At 46.0% G+C, this 22451-nt stretch overlaps 1 protein-coding gene across 1 annotated transcript in view; it reads left to right on the top strand.

Annotated features, from left to right (window-relative positions):
• The first annotated feature begins 644 nt into the window (after nucleotides 1-644).
• Nucleotides 645-22451, top strand: part of CCDC150 (coiled-coil domain containing 150) — a 67380-nt gene continuing 45573 nt past the window's right edge. Inside the window, exons 1-3 of the mRNA XM_075268454.1 lie at nucleotides 645-758; nucleotides 20062-20210; nucleotides 21026-21240. Of these exons, the coding sequence (XP_075124555.1) occupies nucleotides 657-758; nucleotides 20062-20210; nucleotides 21026-21240 (466 nt within the window). The 5' untranslated portion in view covers nucleotides 645-656. The remainder of the gene's footprint in view (nucleotides 759-20061; nucleotides 20211-21025; nucleotides 21241-22451) is intronic.

Raw genomic sequence — 22451 nt, 5'->3', positions numbered from 1 at the left:
GGTAAAGTATATGTATATGTGATTGTGTGGGGTTAGGGGCGAGGCTGTAGAGGGCAATAGGAATTTTGTGGCTTGCTATGGTCCAAAGTGTGTGAGATTGCAGAGATGGTGGTGTGAGTTTGGGTTTTGTGGGGGTCCTGGCACAAACGTATGTGCGCTATTGTAACGAAAAGTAGCCTATTGCGCAATCGGGTGTATTAACTATGTTTGTGGAAACTTTCAGCCAAATCGGTCGAGCGGGTTTAAACCCACAAACTCTATTAATAGGATAGGATGACAGGTAAAAGTGCTGCAGTCAGGAAGTGCACAGACAGGCACCAGCTCCCCGGGCACCATTGGTACATGTTCGTATGTAATTCCGCACCCGTTTTGGATGGCTTTTTGCTTCACTAACACGCGGACTGCGAGGTCAAAATAGTCTGGAACTTCGGAGATCTGTACAAGTGGGCCGATGCCACAATGCACAGAACAAGCTACCACAGCACAGACTGCGCCCTCCATTGTAGTGAAGCCTGAAGTCAGAAGGCGCGCAGCGCAACTAGCGCCATCTTGGGACGCCCGCTCCGCCTGGAAGCCAAGCACGTCACCCAATCTTTTCCTTGTCAGGGCATGCGCACTGGAGACTTTACAGCGGGACAGTTTGAAGAAAGAAGCGGATGTGTCTCCAAGGTGACGGTGCAGTCTGCACGGGAATTAGGAGGACAGAAGCCGCTTATGTGGAGAATCTAATGTCTGCGCTCACAGAACCCGCTACTGCTGTAAGTCACCCGCATTGTCTCTGTATGGGTTACAGTAGTGCACTGGCATGAGATACTCTGTAGACCGTAGACTGGCAGAATACAGAGCAGGTGCCTGGCATCAGTATATTGGACCCCTCCATTCCCCAACCCCAGAAACCTTCAGGTCAGTTGGAGAAACCCATAAGAGCAGGGCAATGTAATATGTAATAAGCTCCATCTGCAGTTCTGTCCTTCCTCTTCCTGCTGAGCCTTGTAGTGCTCTGCTGTCGGTAGAGTCTAAATCCTAGTGGGCTAAAGGACCTGGTCCCTCTGCCCACTTGGATTTAGCTTGTTCTATATTGAGCCGGCTATATCCTAGTGGGCTAAGGGACCAGGTCCTTCTATCCACTAGCTTTTAGCCGGCTCTATATAAGAAAGCTAAATCCTAGTGAGCAGAGGGACCAGGTCCTTTAGCCCACTAGGATTTAGCCTGTTTTATATAAGAAAGCTAAATCCTATGTGGCAAAAGGACCTGTAATATATACAGCAATCTATTATTTTTATTTATTTTTTTAAAATATAAAAATGTTTTATTTTAATTTATTTATATTTTTTGATAGCGCCAAAGTATTCCAACACATTTGTTTAATGTTCTTGGTCCATTTTATTGATGGATTATCTGATCAATTTATATTCCATGGGGCTTTCATCAGCATTTTGGACCTGCAGTGACTTTCGCGAAAACCGTTTACAATTTATTGGCCCTATGACATAAGTCACATGACTTGATTGCAACTCGGTCCCATTCAAATAAATAAGCTGAGCTGTAAAATCAAGCACGTGAACGCTGATCTGCTGTGGACTCCTGACAATCTGTAATTTCCCCCTAGAGATACAGTTTTCAGTAGAAGGACCAGGTCCCTTAGCCCCCTAGGATTTAGCCGGCTCTATATAAGGATGCTAAATCCTAGTGGGCTAAAGGACCAGGTCCCTCAGCCCCCTAGATATAGCTAGTTTTCAGTAGAAGGACCAGGTCCCTTAGCCCACTAGGATTTAGCCTGCTCTATATAAGGATGCTAAATCCTAGTGGGATAAAGGACCAGGTCCCTCAGCCCCCTAGAGATACACACTTTTGAGTAGAAGGACCAGGTCCCTTAGCCCACTAGGATTTAGCCGGCTCTATATAAGGATGCTAAATCCTAGTGGGCTAAAGGACCAGGTCCCTCAGCACCCCAGATATAGCTAGTTTTCAGTAGAAGGACCAGGTCCCTTAGCCCACTAGGATTTAGTCGGCCCTATATAAGGATGCTAAATCCTAGTGGGCTAAAGGACCAGGTCCCTCAGCCCCCTAGATATAGCTAGTTTTCAGTAGAAGGACCAGGTCCCTTAGCCCACTAGGGTTTAGCCGGCTCTATATAAGGATGCTAAATCCTAGTGGGCTAAAGGACCAGGTCCCTCAGCCCCCTAGATATAGCTAGTTTTCAGTAGAAGGACCAGGTCCCTTAGCCCACTAGGATTTAGCCGGCTCTATATAAGGATGCTAAATCCTAGTGGGCTAAAGGACCAGGTCCCTCAGCACCCCAGATATAGCTAGTTTTCAGTAGAAGGACCAGGTCCCTTAGCCCACTAGGATTTAGTCGGCTCTATATAAGGATGCTAAATCCTAGTGGGCTAAAGGACCAGGTCCCTCAGCCCCCTAGATATAGCTAGTTTTCAGTAGAAGGACCAGGTCCCTTAGCCCACTAGGATTTAGCCGGCTCTATATAAGGATGCTAAATCCTAGTGGGCTAAAGGACCAGGTCCCTCAGCACCCCAGATATAGCTAGTTTTCAGTAGAAGGACCAGGTCCCTTAGCCCACTAGGATTTAGCCTGCTCTATATAAGGATGCTAAAACCTAGTGGGATAAAGGACCAGGTCCCTCAGCCCCCTAGATATAGCTAGTTTTGAGTAGAAGGACCAGGTCCGTTAGCCCACTAGGATTTAGCCTGCTCTATATAAGGATGCTAAATCCTAGTGGGATAAAGGACCAGGTCCCTCAGCCCCCTAGAGATACACAGTTTTGAGTAGAAGGGCCAGGTCCCTTAGCCCACTAGGATTTAGCCTGCTCTATATAAGGATGCTAAATCCTAGTGGGCTAAAGGACCAGGTCCCTCAACCCCCTAGATATAGCTAGTTTTGAGTAGAAGGACCAGGTCCCTTAGCCCACTAGGATTTAGCCGGCTCTATATAAGGATGCTAAATCCTAGTGGGATAAAGGACCAGGTCCCTCAGCCCCCTAGATATAGCTAGTTTTCAGTAGAAGGACCAGGTCCCTTAGCCCACTAGGATTTAGCCGGCTCTATATAAGTATGCTAAAACCTAGTGGGATAAAGGACCAGGTCCCTCAGCACCCCAGAGATAGCTAGTTTTCAGTAGAAGGACCAGGTCCCTTAGCCCACTAGGATTTAGCCTGCTCTATATAAGGATGCTAAATCCTAGTGGGATAAAGGACCAGGTCCCTCAGCCCCCTAGAGATACACAGTTTTGAGTAGAAGGACCAGGTCCCTTAGCCCACTAGGATTTAGCCTGCTCTATATAAGGATGCTAAATCCTAGTGGGCTAAAGGACCAGGTCCCTCAGCACCCCAGATATAGCTAGTTTTCAGTAGAAGGACCAGGTCCCTTAGCCCACTAGGATTTAGCCTGCTCTATATAAGGATGCTAAATCCTAGTGGGCTAAAGGACCAGGTCCCTCAGCCCCCTAGATATAGCTAGTTTTCAGTAGAAGGACCAGGTCCCTTAGCCCACTAGGATTTAGCCAGCTCTATATAAGGATGCTAAATCCTAGTGGGCTAAAGGACCAGGTACCTCAGCCCCCTAGATATAGCTAGTTTTCAGTAGAAGGACCAGGTCCCTTAGCCCACTAGGATTTAGCCGGCTCTATATAAGGATGCTAAATCCTAGTGGGATAAAGGACCAGGTCCCTCAGCACCCCAGATATAGCTAGTTTTCAGTAGAAGGACCAGGTCCCTTAGCCCCCTAGATATAGCTAGTAGAAGGACCAGGTCCCTTAGCCCACTAGGATTTAGCCGGCTCTATATAAGGATGCTAAATCCTAGTGGGCTAAAGGACCAGGTACCTCAGCCCCCTAGATATAGCTAGTTTTCAGTAGAAGGACCAGGTCCCTTAGCCCACTAGGATTTAGCCGGCTCTATATAAGGATGCTAAATCCTAGTGGGCTAAAGGACCAGGTCCCTCAGCACCCCAGATATAGCTAGTTTTCAGTAGAAGGACCAGGTCCCTTAGCCCACTAGGATTTAGTCGGCTCTATATAAGGATGCTAAATCCTAGTGGGCTAAAGGACCAGGTCCCTCAGCCCCCTAGATATAGCTAGTTTTCAGTAGAAGGACCAGGTCCCTTAGCCCACTAGGATTTAGCCGGCTCTATATAAGGATGCTAAATCCTAGTGGGCTAAAGGACCAGGTCCCTCAGCACCCCAGATATAGCTAGTTTTCAGTAGAAGGACCAGGTCCCTTAGCCCACTAGGATTTAGCCTGCTCTATATAAGGATGCTAAAACTAGTGGGATAAAGGACCAGGTCCCTCAGCCCCCTAGATATAGCTAGTTTTGAGTAGAAGGACCAGGTCCCTTAGCCCACTAGGATTTAGCCTGCTCTATATAAGGATGCTAAATCCTAGTGGGATAAAGGACCAGGTCCCTCAGCCCCCTAGAGATACACAGTTTTGAGTAGAAGGGCCAGGTCCCTTAGCCCACTAGGATTTAGCCTGCTCTATATAAGGATGCTAAATCCTAGTGGGCTAAAGGACCAGGTCCCTCAACCCCCTAGATATAGCTAGTTTTGAGTAGAAGGACCAGGTCCCTTAGCCCACTAGGATTTAGCCGGCTCTATATAAGGATGCTAAATCCTAGTGGGATAAAGGACCAGGTCCCTCAGCCCCCTAGATATAGCTAGTTTTCAGTAGAAGGACCAGGTCCCTTAGCCCACTAGGATTTAGCCGGCTCTATATAAGGATGCTAAAACCTAGTGGGATAAAGGACCAGGTCCCTCAGCACCCCAGAGATAGCTAGTTTTCAGTAGAAGGACCAGGTCCCTTAGCCCACTAGGATTTAGCCTGCTCTATATAAGGATGCTAAATCCTAGTGGGATAAAGGACCAGGTCCCTCAGCCCCCTAGAGATACACAGTTTTGAGTAGAAGGACCAGGTCCCTTAGCCCACTAGGATTTAGCCTGCTCTATATAAGGATGCTAAATCCTAGTGGGCTAAAGGACCAGGTCCCTCAGCACCCCAGATATAGCTAGTTTTCAGTAGAAGGACCAGGTCCCTTAGCCCACTAGGATTTAGCCTGCTCTATATAAGGATGCTAAATCCTAGTGGGCTAAAGGACCAGGTCCCTCAGCCCCCTAGATATAGCTAGTTTTCAGTAGAAGGACCAGGTCCCTTAGCCCACTAGGATTTAGCCAGCTCTATATAAGGATGCTAAATCCTAGTGGGCTAAAGGACCAGGTACCTCAGCCCCCTAGATATAGCTAGTTTTCAGTAGAAGGACCAGGTCCCTTAGCCCACTAGGATTTAGCCGGCTCTATATAAGGATGCTAAATCCTAGTGGGATAAAGGACCAGGTCCCTCAGCACCCCAGATATAGCTAGTTTTCAGTAGAAGGACCAGGTCCCTTAGCCCCCTAGATATAGCTAGTAGAAGGACCAGGTCCCTTAGCCCACTAGGATTTAGCCGGCTCTATATAAGGATGCTAAATCCTAGTGGGCTAAAGGACCAGGTACCTCAGCCCCCTAGATATAGCTAGTTTTGAACAGAAAGACCAGGTCCCTTAGCCCACTAGGATTTAGACTGTTTTATATAAGAAAGCTAAATCTTATTTGGCTAAAGGACTTGTTATATACAGAAATCTAATTTTTTATTGGTTTTTTATTTAAATATAAAAATGGTTTATTTTGATTTATTTATATTTTTTGATAGCGCTGACGTATTCCAACACATTTTTCAGGTTCTTGGTCCATTTTATTGTTGCCTTATCTGATCACTTTATATCCCATAGGACTTTCCTCAGCAGTTTGGAGCTGCAGTGACTCTCGCAGAAACTGTTTTCATTTTATTGGTCCTATGACATAAGTCACATGACTTGATCGCAGCTCAGTCCCATTCAAATAAATGAGCTGAGCTGTGAAAGCATGTGAACGCTGATCCACTGTGGACTTCTGTCAATCTGTATTTGCCAACTAGAGATAGTTTTCAGACTAAATCCTAGTGGGCTAAGGGACCTGATCTTTCTACTCAAATCTAGCTCTCTCTAGTGGGTAAGCTCTATATAAGAATGGCAAATCCTAGGGGGCTGAAGGACCAGGTGCCTTTACCCACTAGAGATAGCTAGTTTTGAGCAGAAGGACCAGGTCCCTCTGCCCTCTTGGACTTAGCCTGCCCTATATAGATAAGATAAATCCTACTACTTCGGTTTGTCTCCTTCTTCTTGCTCCGTATCTGCATCTCCTCTCACAATTTGAGCCTATTGGCAGATTTAGATGTCCACATATGGTCTGGACAAAATGGCCGATGTATTGGCGGCATTTCATTGAGTGACCATGGGTGAGATGAGCAAAACTCCCTCTAATATACATCACTATGACACAGTAAGTTTAGTTCAGATGAATTGCAGCTCAGCCTCTTGAATAGGAGTGAACTGTAACCAGGCCATGTGATTGATGTGATGACCAGTGTCATACTGCCGATATGTGAGTTGGGGCCCGGTGTCATACCACCGATATGTGAGGGGGAGGGGGGTAACTTGGTGTCATATCGCTGATATGTAAGTTGGGGCCCGGTGTCATATCGCCGATATATATTGGGGGACCCGGTGTCATACTGCCAATATGTGTGTGTGTGTGGGGGCCCGGTGTCATACCGCCAATACGTGAGGGAACCCAGTTTTATACCGCTGCTATAATATTGATGACCTATCCACACCCTGCCTTCTTTCCAGAAAGTGCTAATAGTGGTGTCAAAGAGGCTATTTGCAAATAAAAAAGTTCGCGACTTTTTTTGCCATAAGCACAAGGGGTTGATGAATTTCCCAGTGAGTTCAAAGCAAGAAAAAAGCAAGAGTAAAAACACAGGTACCAGGGGTGAACCTGGGCGGTTCTGTGCCGCCCGTGCCACTTTTCCAAGGAGGCCTCATCAGATTTACCATCATTTACACCCGAAATGTGGCGTAAATGATGGGGGAAACGTATGGCGGCTACGAGATGGCGCACATTTCCCCTGAATCGTGCCTTATCTACGAGGAGCGCCTGATCATACTGACCATAATGTCTTCTGTTCATCGTCAAACATTTCCATCAGAAGTGTATGATGGAACAGTAAAAGATGCCTGCTCATCAAAACCCTCTTTACAAGGATCTTAAAGGGAATGTCTCTCCCACCTTGTTTCCCAATAGAGGCCCCATCTATAGTATAGAGCAGGGGTAGGGAACGTACAGCTCTCCAGCTGTTGCAAAACTACAACTCCCAGCATGCATACTTGCTCTGCTGTTCTTGGAACTCCCATGGAAGTGAATGGAGCATGCTGGGAGTTGTAGTTTCACAGCAGCTGGAGAGCCGAAGGTTCCCTATCCCTGGTATAGAGAATAAATACCTGATCAGTGGGGTCTGAACACTGAGACCCCCACTTATCCCAAGAACAGGAGATTATTGTCCCCTCATGACTGGTAGTGGCCGGCGCCCCCATTCTCTTCAGTGGGTGCACCGGAGATAGCCAAAGTCCAGCATTCAGTGATATCTGACGCCGTCCACCACCAGACTTTGATCAGGCTCAATGTAAAGCAGGTGAAAAGAACCCCCTCAACTCTCGGGACCGGTGGGGGACGCAGCCGTCAGACCCGCACCCATCAGATATTTGTCGCCTATCCTGTGGACAGATAAATACTTTTCATGGCATAATCCTATTTACAGTGTTGTATTTTAGGCTTAGTACCTATTACAGCGGCCAATCCCCACAGCTCTGACACTAATCTATCCTGACCACTAGGACCCTCACCATCATCAAAACAGGGGTCCTACATTTGTACTACTGCGCCATTCATCTCTATGGGACTGCTGAAAAGAAGTAGAGATCAGAATTATCTCTGGCAGTCTCAAAGAGATGAACGAATCATCAGCGCACATTGTGGATCATATAGGGCAGAAACAGGACATGTGATCAGTGGGGGTCCAATAGACAGATCCCCAGTGATCTACTTTTTATTCCTAGAGGGAATAGCTTGTTGCCTCTGGTGCTGGAAGCCGACATCTGTGCCCCTGCTATAGCGGTGGTGCTACAGCCCTGCCCCCAATGACTAGGAACACAGCTGCAGTATTCACCACCGTCTATATACAGTGAACACAGCTGCAGTATTCACCACTGCCTATATACAGTGAACACAGCTGCAGTATTCACCACTGCCTATATACAGTGAACACAGCTGCAGTATTCACCACCACCTATATTCAGTGTACAGAGCTGTAGTATTAACCACTGCCTATTTAGGCTGGTCTTACACGACCGTAATGATTCTACAGTCCGCATGTTGCTGATCAGCAACACTAGTTGCTGATCTGCAACATACACTCCGCAGATGTCCATGAGCTGCTGTACTCGCCCATAGAGTTCTATGGGCGAGTCCGTGCAGTGCTGCAATTCACGGGCATTACGGACATGCTCTACAAATTGCAGACCACGGTTTCAGCCCGGCCACGCCACGGATAAAATATCTGGTGGTGTAAGAGGCCGCATTGAGTATAATGTGCCCGCAATTGAAAACCCTCAATTGCAGACCATTTGCGGACTTACATTACGGTCGTGTAAGACCAGCCATACAGTGAACAGAACTGTAGTATTAACCACCACCTATATACAGCGATCAGAGCTGTAGTAGTCTACCCTGCCTATATACAGTCTACAGAGCCTTGGAGGTTCTAGCACTGGAGACTGGCTGGAAGTGCTGGGCCCCACTGATCAAATATTGGTGACCTTATCCTAAGGGGGGGGGAGAACCATCAAAATGAAAACAGGACAATGAATATATTTAGTTAAAAATCGATTTTAATTTCATATTTAGTATCAAAAAGGTATTTATTAAAATACAAAGAAAACATTATATATGTACAAAATATAGAAAACCCCGTGTAGGGGGCATACAAATAAAGATCACATATAAAAACCCATAATGTATAGCATAATTTAAGGTAAAAAAAAATTAAAAATTTACAAAAGAAAGACCGAGGAGGAATGGAAGACCCAAACAAGGAATGGAAATAGGAAGGGGAGAGGCAGGGGAAGGGAATTCTAGACCACATCACGTTGAAAGATTATATAGTATATACTTACAGTGTTGGCTAAAAGTATTGGCACCCCTGCAATTCTGTCAGATAATACTCAATTTCTTCCAGAAAATGATTACAATCACAAATTCTTTGGTATTATTATCTTCATTTAATTTGTCTTCAATAGAAAACCACAAAAAGAATTGTCAAAAAGCCAAATTGGATATAATTCCACAGCAAACATAAAAAAGAGGGTGGACAAAAGTATTGGCACTGTTTGAAAAATCATATGATGCTTCTCTAATTTGTGTAATTAACAGCACCTGTTACTTACCTGAGGCACCTAACAGGTGGTGGCAATAACTAAATCACACTTGCAGCCAGTTGAAATGGATTAAAGTTGACTCCACCTCTGTCCTTGTGTCTACCACATTGAGCATGGAGAAAAGATAGAAGACCAAAGAACTGTCTGAGGACTTGAGAAGCAAAATTGTGAGGAAGCATGAGCAATCTCAAGGCTACAAGTCCATCTCCAAAGACCGGAATGTTCCTGTGTCTACCATGTGCAGTGTCATCAAGAAGTGTAAAGCCCATGGCACTGTGGCTAACCTCCCTAGATGGACGGAAAAGAAAAATTGACGAGAGATTTCAACGCAAGATAGTGCGGATGGTGGATAAAGAACCTCAACTAACATCCAAACAAGTTCAAGCTGCCCCGCAGTCCGAGGGTACAAGTGTCACCCCGTACTATCCGCCGGCGTCTGAATGAGAAGGGACTTCTTACCCAGAAACAGAAAAAAGCCAGGCTGGAGTTGGCTAAAACTTACCTGAGAAAGCCAAAACCATTCTGGAAGAATGTTCTCTGGTCAGAGGAGACAAAAGTAGGAAAAGGCCTCAACATAGAGTTTACAGGGAAAAAAAGAGGCCTTCAAAGAAAAGAAGACGCCCCCTACAGTCAGACATGGCGGAGGTCCCTGATGTTTTGGGGTTGCTTTGCTGCCTCTGGCACTGGACTGCTTGACCGTGTGCATGGCATTATGAAGTCTGAAGACGACCAACACATTGTGCAGCATCATGTAGGGCCCAGTGTGAGAAAGCGGGGTCTCCCTCAGAGGTCATGGGTCTTCCAGCAGGACAATGACCCAAAACACACTTCAGGTCAGCACTAGAAAATGGTGGTGAGAGAAAGCCCTGGAGACTTGTAAAGTGGCAGCAATGAGTCCAGCCCTGAATCCCATAGAACACCTGTGGGGGAGGAGAGATCTCTTGGTGGCAGTTTGGAGAAGGCCCCCTTCATATCTCAGGCACCTGGAGCAGTTTGCCAAAGAAGAATGGTCTAAGATTCCAGCAGAGCCTTGTAAGAAACGCATTGCTGGTTACCTGAAGCGGTTGTGCGCAGTTATTGTGTCTAAAGGTTGTGCTACCAAGTATTAGGCTGAGGGCGCCAATACTTTTGTCCGGCCCAGTTTTGGAGTTTTGTGTAAAATGATCAATGATTTGACTTTTTTTTTCATTCTCTTTTGTGGTTTTTCATTGCAAGCAAAATAAATGAAGATATTAATACCAAAGAGTTTGTGCTTGTAATCATTTTCTGGAAGACAACGAGGATTATCTGACAGAATTGCAGGGGTGCCAATACTTTTGGCAACACTGTAATAATAATGGACATCTCATGGGGCCGGGGTAACAGCTAGTGTCAGATCCTGAGGGGCCGCACCTACACTGCACTGGGATTGGTTGTTACTAGCAATAGGTGGATTCACACCTGCAATATTTCCTTTGGGGGTCTCTGTCCCCTATTCCGCTTGAAAAATGTGGAGAGAAAAATCCTACAAGCAGCACTTTTCTCTCCGCATGATTCGTGTGGAAAATACACAGACCCCATTATAGCCTATGGGGTCCATGTGGTTTCATTGCTTATCGCTTTTTAATGCGTTCAATATTCCGTTCAGAGGGCATCCCCAAGCGGACCCCCTGAATGGAATACCGAACACAGATGTGAACCAGGCCTTAGCAAATGCATCATGGTACGTGTAGGCTGACTCGCACTACCTCAACCTCCGTCTCTCTAGCTATCCCGCCCACTACTAGACCTTCCCAACTAACTTAGCCCACCGCCCCATCATACTTGCCTCTCTCTTACTTCCAGACTTCCTCCAGCGAGACAGCTCCTCCCTCTTTTCTGACTCTGCCGGAGCACGCAATAATTTCGCCGCTGCTCTTTGCTCTGCAGTCGGCAATCCACCTCTACAACGCAGGCATCAGAGGCTTTTGCTCCCACACCTGCATAGTAGAGGTGGATTGACAGCAAAGAGGGAGGAGACATCCCACAGGAGGAAGTCTAAAAGGAGAGAGGCAAGTATGATGGGGTGGAGGGAAAAGGGGTGGGGGGAGTAGTACTAACGTTCTGTTTCCGGAAACGGAACGTCTCCAGTAACCAGAAAATGTCCCTGGAGCGGTCACATGATCGCCATAGGGATATGGGTAAATATATATTTTTGATAAATTATGTAATTTAGAAAGTAGTCGGGGGTGGGGTGTTTATATTAGTATAGGAATTACATTTTATCCTGGACCACTCCCTTTAATGTTTGCGGGACAAATTTGTTCTTCATAAAGGTGCCATTTATTATTCTGTACAATGTGCTGTGAAGCTGGAAACAAAATTCAGAAGTGGGTGGAATTTGAGAAAAACTGCATTTGTGTAACTTTTATACGGACTTTCTTTTAATGGCATTTACTCTGTAGCCAAAAATGACACATGTCCCCTGTATTCTATGTGTCCCCCCCTGTATTCTATGTGTCCCCCCCTGTATTCTATGTGTCCCCCCCTGTATTCTATGTGTCCCCCCCTGTATTCTATGTGTCCCCCCCTGTATTCTATGTGTCCCCCCCTGTATTCTATGTGTCCCCCCCTGTATTCTATGTGTCCCCCCCTGTATTCTATGTGTCCCCCCCTGTATTCTATGTGTCCCCCCCTGTATTCTATGTGTCCTCCCTGTATTCTATGTGTCCTCCCTGTATTCTATGTGTCCCCCCCTGTATTCTATGTGTCCCGCTTGTATTCTGTGTCCCCCCTGTATTCTATGTCTCCCCCCCCGTATTCTGTGTGTCACCTGTATTCTATGTATCCCCCTTGTATTCTATGTCTCTCCCCCCCCCGTATTCTATGTGTCCTCCCTGTATTCTATGTGTCCTCCCTGTATTCTATGTGTCCCCCCTGTATCCTATGTGTCCCCCCTGTATCCTGTGTGTCCCCCCTGTATCCTGTGTGTCCTCCCTGTATCCTGTGTGTCCCCCCTGTATCCTGTGTGTCCCCCCTGTATCCTGTGTGTCCCCCCTGTATCCTGTGTGTCCCCCCTGTATCCTGTGTGTCCCCCCTGTATCCTGTGTGTCCCCCCTGTATCCTGTGTGTCCCCCCTGTATCCTGTGTGTCCTCCCTGTATTCTGTGTGTCCTCCTGTATTCTATGTGTCCCCCCTGTATTCTATGTGTCCCCCCTGTATTCTATGTGTCCCCCCTGTATTCTATGTGTCCCCCCTGTATTCTATGTGTCCCCCCTGTATTCTATGTGTCCCCCCTGTATTCTATGTGTCCCCCCTGTATTCTATGTGTCCCCCCTGTATTCTATGTGTCCCCCCTGTATTCTATGTGTCCCCCCTGTATTCTATGTGTCCCCCCTGTATTCTATGTGTCCCCCCTGTATTCTATGTGTCCCCCCTGTATTCTATGTGTCCCCCCTGTATTCTATGTGTCCCCCCTGTATTCTATGTGTCCCCCCTGTATTCTATGTGTCCCCCCTGTATTCTATGTGTCCCCGCTGTATTCTATGTGTCCCCCCTGTATTCTATGTGTCCCCCCTGTATTCTATGTGTCCCCCCGTATTCTATGTCCCCCCCTGTATTCTATGTGTCCCCCCTGTATTCTATGTGTCCCCCCTGTATTCTATGTGTCCCCCCTGTATTCTATGTGTCCTCCTGTATTCTATGTCCCCCCCCCCTGTATTCTATGTCCCCCCCCCTGTATTCTATGTGTCCTCCCTGTATTCTATGTCCCCCCCCTGTATTCTATGTCCCCCCCCCTGTATTCTATGTCCCCCCCCCTGTATTCTATGTCCCCCCCCCCTGTATTCTATGTCCCCCCCCCCTGTATTCTATGTGTCCCCCCCTGTATTCTATGTGTCCTCCTGTATTCTATGTCCCCCCCCCTGTATTCTATGTGTCCCCCAGTATTATATGTGTGTCACCTGTATTCTATGTTTCGGTACAATTCCAGGGAAAACAAATTTACATGGTTTTATTTACATTTTAATCCCTTAACAAAAATCCAAAACTGTGCCAAAATTTTTTCTTCTTTAAGTCGCCATATTATGACACCCATAACTTTTTTCTAATTCTGTGTATGGGGGTGCATAGGGCAGGTGTACCCCCTGGGGGCCTTGAACCCCAGGGAGTCTAATCCCTAATGTAATACATTACAAAATATTGGCACTTCTACTGCAGGCTGTATACATGTAGAGGCAGAGTAAGGGCCATTGTACAACATGTTGGTCGCTGTGGGGCCATTATATTACATGTGGGCACTGAGTTGGGGAGGGCACTGAGGGGGCCATCAAATAAATGTTACTGAAGGCTCCAAACAAAGCCGTATTTTATAAACCTTTACGAGTGTTGCCTATTTGGAGGTGCCCGGTTGAGACATTTGATCACTAGGGGGCACTTCGCTTGGTCTAGCGCACTAGCACCTAATGATCGTGTAGCGGGGTCTTCACACCATTGAGATCTCACATAAACCTAGAAACAAAAAAAAACAAAAAAACTAGATAAACATTGTTTTGAGGTTAAATTTTAGTCAAATGTATAAAAAAAAAAAAACAGAGGGCATTCTGGAATTTGATGTGACAGCAGAGACACAAGCCTCATGTAAAACAATGAATAAACACCCCCCCCCCATATGTTAAGTGTTCCCTTCATGAGACTGACCCATTTGTCACGCATCCTGCACCTCTTCCCCTCACACAGCTTGAACCCCGTTTCCCTTTCTCACACAGAGCTATACCGTTAATGTACCCCTTTTATCACGCAAGCTGCAACCCCAATTCTCCATCTTGGGCAGCCTGCACCCCCATCTCCTCTTTATTTCTCAAGCATCCTGTACATCCCCTTCTATTTTTCACACAAAGTGTTCCCCACGCCCTCTTTTGCTCATACACAGCCTGAACCCCTCTATCATGCTCACACACAGCCTGAACCCCTTTATCATGCTCACACACAGCCTGAACCGCTCTATCATGCCCACACACAGCCTGAACCGCTCTATCATGCTCACACAAAGCCTAAACCGCTCTATCATGCTCACACACAGCCTGAACCCCACTATCATGCTCACACACAGCCTGAACCCCTTTATCATGCTCACACACAGCCTGAACCCCTCTATCATGCTCACACAAAGCCTAAACCGCTCTATCATGCTCACACACAGCCTGAACTACTTTATCATGCTCACACAAAGCCTGAACCCCACTATCATGCTCACATACTCAGCCTGAACCCCACTATCATGCTCACACACAGCCTGAACTACTTTATCATGCTCACACACAGCCTGAACCCCACTATCATGCTCATACACAGCCTGAACCCCACTATCATACAGCCTGAACCACCCTATCATGCTCACACACAGCCTGAACCCCATCATGCTCATACACAGCCTGAACCCCACTATCATGCTCACATGCACAGCCTGAACCCCCCTATCATGCTCACACACAGCCTGAACCCCACTATCATGCTCACACACAGCCTGAACCCCGCTATCATGCTCACATGCACAGCCTGAACCCCACTATCATGCTCATACATTGCCTGATCCCCACTATCATGCTCATACACAGCCTGAACCCCTCTATCATGCTCACATACACAGCCTGAACCCCTCTATCATGCTCACATACACAGACTGAACCCCACTATCATGCTCACATACACAGACTGAACCCCACTATCATGCTCACATACACAGCCTGAACCCCACTATCATGCTCATACATAGCCTGAACCCCACTATCATGCTCATACATAGCCTGAACCCCACTATCATGCTCATACATAGCGTGAACCCCACTATCATGCTCATACACAGCCTGAACCCCTCTATCATGCTCATACACAGCCTGAACCCCACTATCATGCTCACATACATAGCCTGAAACCCACTATCATGCTCACATACACAGCCTGAACCCCACTATCATGCTCACATACACAGCCTGAACCCCACTATCATGCTCACACACAGCCTGAACCCCACTATCATGCTCATACATAGCCTGAACCCCACTATCATGCTCACACAGCCTGAACCCCACTATCATGCTCATACATAGCCTGAACCCCACTATCATGCTCATACACAGCCTGAACCCCACTATCATGCTCATACATAGCCTGAACCCCTCTATCATGCTCACATACACAGCCTGAACCCCACTATCATGCTCATACACAGCCTGAACCCCACTATCATGCTCATACATAGCCTGAACCCCACTATCATGCTGATACATAGCCTGAACCCCTCTATCATGCTCACATACACAGCCTGAACCCCACTATCATGCTCATACATAGCCTGAACCCCTCTATCATGCTCATACACAGCCTGAACCCCTCTATCATGCTCATACACAGCCTGAACCCCACTATCATGCTCATACACAGCCTGAACCCCTCTATCATGCTCACATACAAAGCCTGAACCCCACTATCATGCTCACATACAGCCTGAACCCCACTATCATGCTCACATACACAGCCTGAACCCCTCTATCATGCTCACATACACAGCCTGAACCCCACTATCATGCTCATACATAGCCTGAACCCCACTATCATGCTCATACACAGCCTGAACCCCACTATCATGCTCACATACACAGCCTGAACCCCACTATCATGCTGACATACACAGCCTGAACCCCTCTATCATGCTCACATACACAGCCTGAACCCCACTATCATGCTCACATACACAGCCTGAACCCCTCTATCATGCTCACATACACAGCCTGAACCCCACTATCATGCTCACATACACAGCCTGAACCCCACTATCATGCTCACATACACAGCCTGAACCCCACTATCATGCTCACACACAGCCTGAACCCCACTATCATGCTCACATACACAGCCTGAACCCCACTATCATGCTCATACACTGCCTGAACCCCACTATCATGCTCACATACACAGCCTGAACCCCACTATCATGCTCACACACTGCCTGAACCCAACTATCATGCTCACACACAGCCTGAACCCCATTATCATGTTCACATACACAGCCTGAACCCCACTATCATGCTCACATACACAGCCTGAACCCCACTATCATGCTCACATACACAGCCTGAACCCCACTATCATGCTCATACATAGCCTGAACCCCACTATCATGCTCATACACAGCCTGAACCCCATTATCATGTTCACATACACAGCCTGAACCCCACTATCATGCTCACATACACAGCCTGAACCCCTCTATCATGCTCACATACACAGCCTGAACCCCACTATCATGCTCACACACTGCCTGAACCCAACTATCATGCTCACACACAGCCTGAACCCCACTATCATGCTCACATACAGCCTGAACCCCACTATCATGCTCACATACACAGCCTGAACCCCACTATCATGCTCATACACAGCGTGAACCCCACTATCATGCTCATACACAGCGTGAACCCCACTATCATGCTCATACACAGCCTGAACCCCTCTATCATGCTCACATACACAGCCTGAACCCCACTATCATGCTCATACACAGCCTGAACCCCTCTATCATGCTCACATACACAGCCTGAACCCCACTATCATGCTCATACATAGCCTGAACCCCACTATCATGCTCAAATACACAGCCTGAACCCCACTATCATGCTGAAATACACAGCCTGAACCCCTCTATCATGCTCACATACACAGCCTGAACCCCACTATCATGCTCACATACACAGCCTGAACCCCACTATCATGCTCACATACACAGCCTGAACCCCACTATCATGCTCACATACACAGCCTGAACCCCACTATCATGCTCACATACACAGCCTGAACCCCACTATCATGCTCACACACAGCCTGAACCCCACTATCATGCTCACATACACAGCCTCAACCCCTCTATCATGCTCACATACACAGCCTGAACCCAACTATCATGCTCACACACAGCCTGCTTACACATGCTATGTCTTCCCTCTATCTTACCTTCCAGCCTCCATTCACTGCAGCCTTCTCTTCCTGTGTAACTCGGCACTGTCTTGAATAGCTCCGCCCACACCAGAGGCTGGTCACATGGTCACGACGTCACCGGAAGTCCTTTAGCCCACTAGGATTTAGCAGCTACCCTCTGCTGTCCTGCACAAATGTCCTGGGATTCCTGTTTATGCTGCGAAGGAAGATCCTTTTCTGTTGTATGGACATGAAAATACCTGCCATGTACTGTATTTTATTTAGAATTGGGGGACCAGGGTGCAGATAGATTAGTACCATGTCTGTATGTAGCATCAGTCCATCAGGGTCTATATATGCTATATACAGAGTAGTACCATGTAGTGCATGGTACAGTGATTGCGAACCTTTTAGAGACCAAGCTTCCAAACTGGAACCCAAAACCCACTAAATTATCACAAAGTGCCAAGACGGAAATTTAACTTTAATACTTTGCGGATCCACAATTGTGGACAGATACAGACCCGCAAAATACAGTCGTGTAAATTGGGCTTTACAGACCTTTCAAAGATACAAACAACTTTGTACTAAAAGGTGAAAATTTGCATTTGGTACTTTTCAACAATTAATGTTCACTATTTACATCGCACAGGACCTGTTTTATAATGTCCATGCGATGTTATTACAGCCTGTACTAATATTCTTATGTCTACTATAAAACTATCTGCCCCACATTGGCCCCTACACAGTACAATATGCCCCACAGTATTATATACTCCACAGTGGCCCCCACACAGTATTGTATGCTCCATAGTGGTCCCCACACAGTATTATATGGTCCACAGTGGCCGCCACAAAGTACAATGCTCTCTATAATGGGCCCCAGACAATACAACGTGGTCCCCAGTACAAAGCGCTCCACAGTGGCCACCAAACAGTATTATATGTTCCACAGTGGGCTGGCGCACAGTGTTATATGCTACTTACTTGCAGTTCCACGAAGAGCAGATAAGTAGCGTTCTCCTTCTAACTGCAGGCACTTCCATCCTTGTGCCTGTGTTGGGGCAGAGTTAACACTCTGCAGTCAGTGTAAGCCAAGGTCCCACAGCCTACATGGACAGTTTTCAGCTGTATGTGTATTTGCACATACGGCTGAAAGAAGTTATTGCACAATAACAGGGAATCCTGTATTGGATTCCCTGTTAGTGAGCGTTCAGGGCGACGATGCATGTGCCAATAAAGAGGACTCTGAGTAGTGTGTAGAATCAGTGTATTGGGGTCTATATATGCTATAGACAGACTAATACCATGTAATGTATAGTATATAGAATTAGGGCACCAGGGTCTATATATGCTATATATGGACTAGTACCATGTAATGTATAATATGTAGCATCAGTGCACTGGGGTCTATATATGCTATGCACAGACTAATACTATATATCAGAGAAGTAACATGAAACTTCTGGGCCCCAAAGCAAAATATGTAATGGGCTCCCCACTTACCATGTGTTATCTAGAATACGTCTTTTGTGGTAGAGAAGCCTGTGGGCCAAATAGCATTTGCACATATGCTACATGTAGACTGTCACATAGGGGCTATTTTAGCACGTGGCATGGGTGCGGCTGTCAGGGGTCAACTCACTCATTCTTGCACTCTCTTTTCATTCAGGCTGCAAATTGAACGTAAATCGCACCCTAAACACACACCACCACCGACAAGGCTCACTGGCAATCTCACTCACATATACAGCCGTCTCTCCAACAGTCAGACACAATTACACCTCAAAGGTAAATGGATTTATAGAGCAACACAAAGTAACCTTAAATTTAATAATTTAATACCCAAAGGGTTAAAATAAATAGATATATGTGTATATTTTCACACACACACACGAAACAATAACAAAGGACACAAAATGCAAAACATCCTTAAAATAATGAGATAAAAACAGAATAATACTGAAAAGTCTTTGTCCCAGGAGCTTGGGAATCAAATGGACACATCCAGATTTCTCAGCTGCCTCCACAGATGTGACAACCGTTCTGACTCTGTTAAGGCTAGTGCCCAGCCACACCTCATTGCCAGGGTGCCCACCTCCTTTCACTCACTGAGGTGACCCCCTTGCCTTCTCAAGGTGAGGTGGATTGATAACACAAACATAAACCCCACATTCACTAGAGGTGTATATATGAATAATATGTTTGGGTAATAGTACATAACCTCTGGGATCACACAGACGACTACCAGGGTCAGTACATTATATAGCATCAGGGCACCAGGATCTATGGACGCTATATACAGACTACTATCATGTACTATATAGCATGTAGAATTAATGCTTCGGGGTCCATATATGTGCTATATATACAATATAGAATCCATTTTGAATGGTTTGTGTATTGATAGTATACTGCCACGCTGATTTTATATACTACTCTGAAAGATAGCTGCAGTCTATATATGATATATACAGACTACTACGATGTACTATATAGTATATAGATTTTGTGCACCAGGGTCTATATACTGGTAGTATAAAGGCACTGTCACATTGATACAGCATACTATAAAGCTTTGTTCATTTTGTATCTGTGTTTCTCCAGAGATCACTATAGAGCAATATTGTTAATGTGACAGTATTTCTTATGTGGCCCATCTGGAGAATGATGACATTTATGTAGCCAAATTTTTTTTTATACTTGCATAATACTTTATATATTATAGACTGTACAATAGGTAAGTCAATAGTTGTCATTTTCTTACTGGACACAGGAAATGGCGCGACCGGTGATCCCTCCACTCACTATTCTTCCTACCGCCCCTGAAACCTTTTCTGTGCTGGAGCAGCGGATGCGTGTAGCAGAGGAACAAGCAGAATCCCTGATCAGTGATCTGCAGGCGCTGGGGGGAACCAGCCATAGGTGAGGAGATTTGCCTTTGCTTTATAACATTCTCACTGATCATTGGGCCTAGTGTTGACAAAGACTTTGTCGTAGGATGTCTTAGGGGTGTATTCTGTTTGTCTTTGATATTTGGTTGTGTGGATTGATATACACAGTTTTATGACACATAGGAAAAGATTTCCTAAGTCTTGTACATCTGTTTTCTTACATACAAGGCATGAAGTAGTCACCTATTTTTGTGCAAAAAATAAAATCGAATTTTTATTCATCTGCACCACCATTGTCACTTTCCTGGAAGGGGGTGAGGGGCACAGATGGGGCTATCGGCGTTCTTCCCCGGTGCCAGAGATTGAATATGACATTGAAATAGCCAGTCTTCAAAAATACCCACAATACAACATTAAAACACAAAATTTTGACTCAACGCAGTTTGTTTTTCTATAGCCAAAAAAGGGATCTTTTAATGCCTTGATTTTAGGGAAAAGTTTACAGAAGTGCGACATATGTAGGGAAGCACTCTTTGTGATACTGTAAAATACCAATAATCTGGCATCTTTAGAACATTGACCCCGCCTTGCGACAGCACCCTCTAGACTAGGTCCTTCATTTGGGCCTACTCTGGAGCGGGAAGCCGCGACAGTCACGGCAGGCACATTTTGGTCCTATTCTGACGCAGCTTGCCGCGTCAAAATCAGGACCAAAATACACGGTCCCGTGTGAACGGGGCCTAATGTGGATGTATTCTAATAGTGGTAGTTACAGATTTACTCCTGTCTTGCATTCCTATTGTACTTTTAGACATCTCATAATTCCAATGTGTTCATTTCCATTAGATTCCCAAAATTTGAAACATTAAAATCTGCTGAACGCATTCGTCCTATCAGTCCAGTGAGGGCCCGGCCAGCATTCAGTGGAGATGGTGATACATTGTGGAGAAACTGTGAAAATCTTGTCACCCGCATGTGTCACTTGGAAAGCATGCTACACACTTTGAAACTTAATGTTTTCCGCATGCACACAGATCGGGAGTTGAGCACAAAACACTCAGGTAAGTAAAAACCACACAATAAGTTGCTAAAAAGAGATGGTGCAAAAGAAAACATTTTGTATCTTCCAATTCCTAAAGAGGTTGTCCAGGGAGTATTAATCAAATATCTGGTTCCTGAGGTGCTGATGATGGATCTAGGAATTCTACCGACACCACAACACCCTGGTTATATGAGATCAAACAAAGATGAGGGGTGGAGTGACCCGAGGTCAGGACTTTGTCAGAACTCGGGGACCAGGTAAGTAAATTAATACTCCCCAGACAACACATTTGAACCCTTAAAGGGATTCTACCATTAAAAAACTTTTTTTTTTTCTAGGTAACATGTCGGAATAGCCTTTAGAAAGGCTATTCGTCTCCTACCTTTAGATGGGATCTCTGCCGCGCCATTCGTTCGAAATACCAGTTTGTACCGGTATGCTAATTAGTTCTCTCGCAGCGATGGGGGCGGGCCCCAGCGCAGGAGATGCGATGGGGGCGTCCCCATTGCTGCTCGAAAACCGACTCCAGCGCCGCCTCTGTCTTCTTCTGCACCCGCCCCTTCCTTCTTCGGCTTGACGTCAGACGCCTGCGCAGTACGCTTCGCCGAACGTACTGCGCATGCGCGAAATTGCGGTGTTGGAACTACGGCCGTGGGCATACGCAGTACGTTCGGCGAACTTCGCTGAACAAAGCGTACTGCGCGGGCGTCCAACGTCAAGCCGAAGAAGGTAGGGGCGGATGCAGAAGAAGACAGAGGCGGCACTGAAGTCGGTTTTCGAGCAGCAATGGGAACGCCCCCATAGCATCTCCTGCGCTGGGGCCCGCCCCCATCGCTGCGAGATATTTAATTAGCATACCGGTATTTCTAACGAACGGCGCAGCGGAGATCACTTCCAAAGGTAGGAGACGAATAGCCTTTCCAAAGTGTTATCTAGAAAAAAAAGTTTTTTTAATGGTAGAATCCCTTTAAGAACATGGTCTGTTTTCGCCATGAGGTCAAAGCTTTTTTTGTTTTTGTTTTTTGCCTTTTTTGTGTAGGATTAATTCTTTTTTTTTTTTTTTTTTAACAGAATAATTTTTACACTTATCATTTAATGATTAACTTTTTTTTAACTGTTTCTGGGAGAGAATGGGGGGGCACTATTTTACCATGGATTTTTGCACTGTTCTCAATTTATAGAAAAAGTAACATTCTTACTTTATTGTGTGTTTCAGTACGATTATGGCAA

Source organism: Leptodactylus fuscus, chromosome 3, assembly GCF_031893055.1.
Source record: "Leptodactylus fuscus isolate aLepFus1 chromosome 3, aLepFus1.hap2, whole genome shotgun sequence".
Classification (NCBI taxonomy): Eukaryota; Metazoa; Chordata; class Amphibia; order Anura; family Leptodactylidae; genus Leptodactylus; species Leptodactylus fuscus.
The sequence above is the reverse complement of the archived record's forward strand: the minus strand, read 5'-3'. Positions and strand labels throughout refer to the sequence as shown.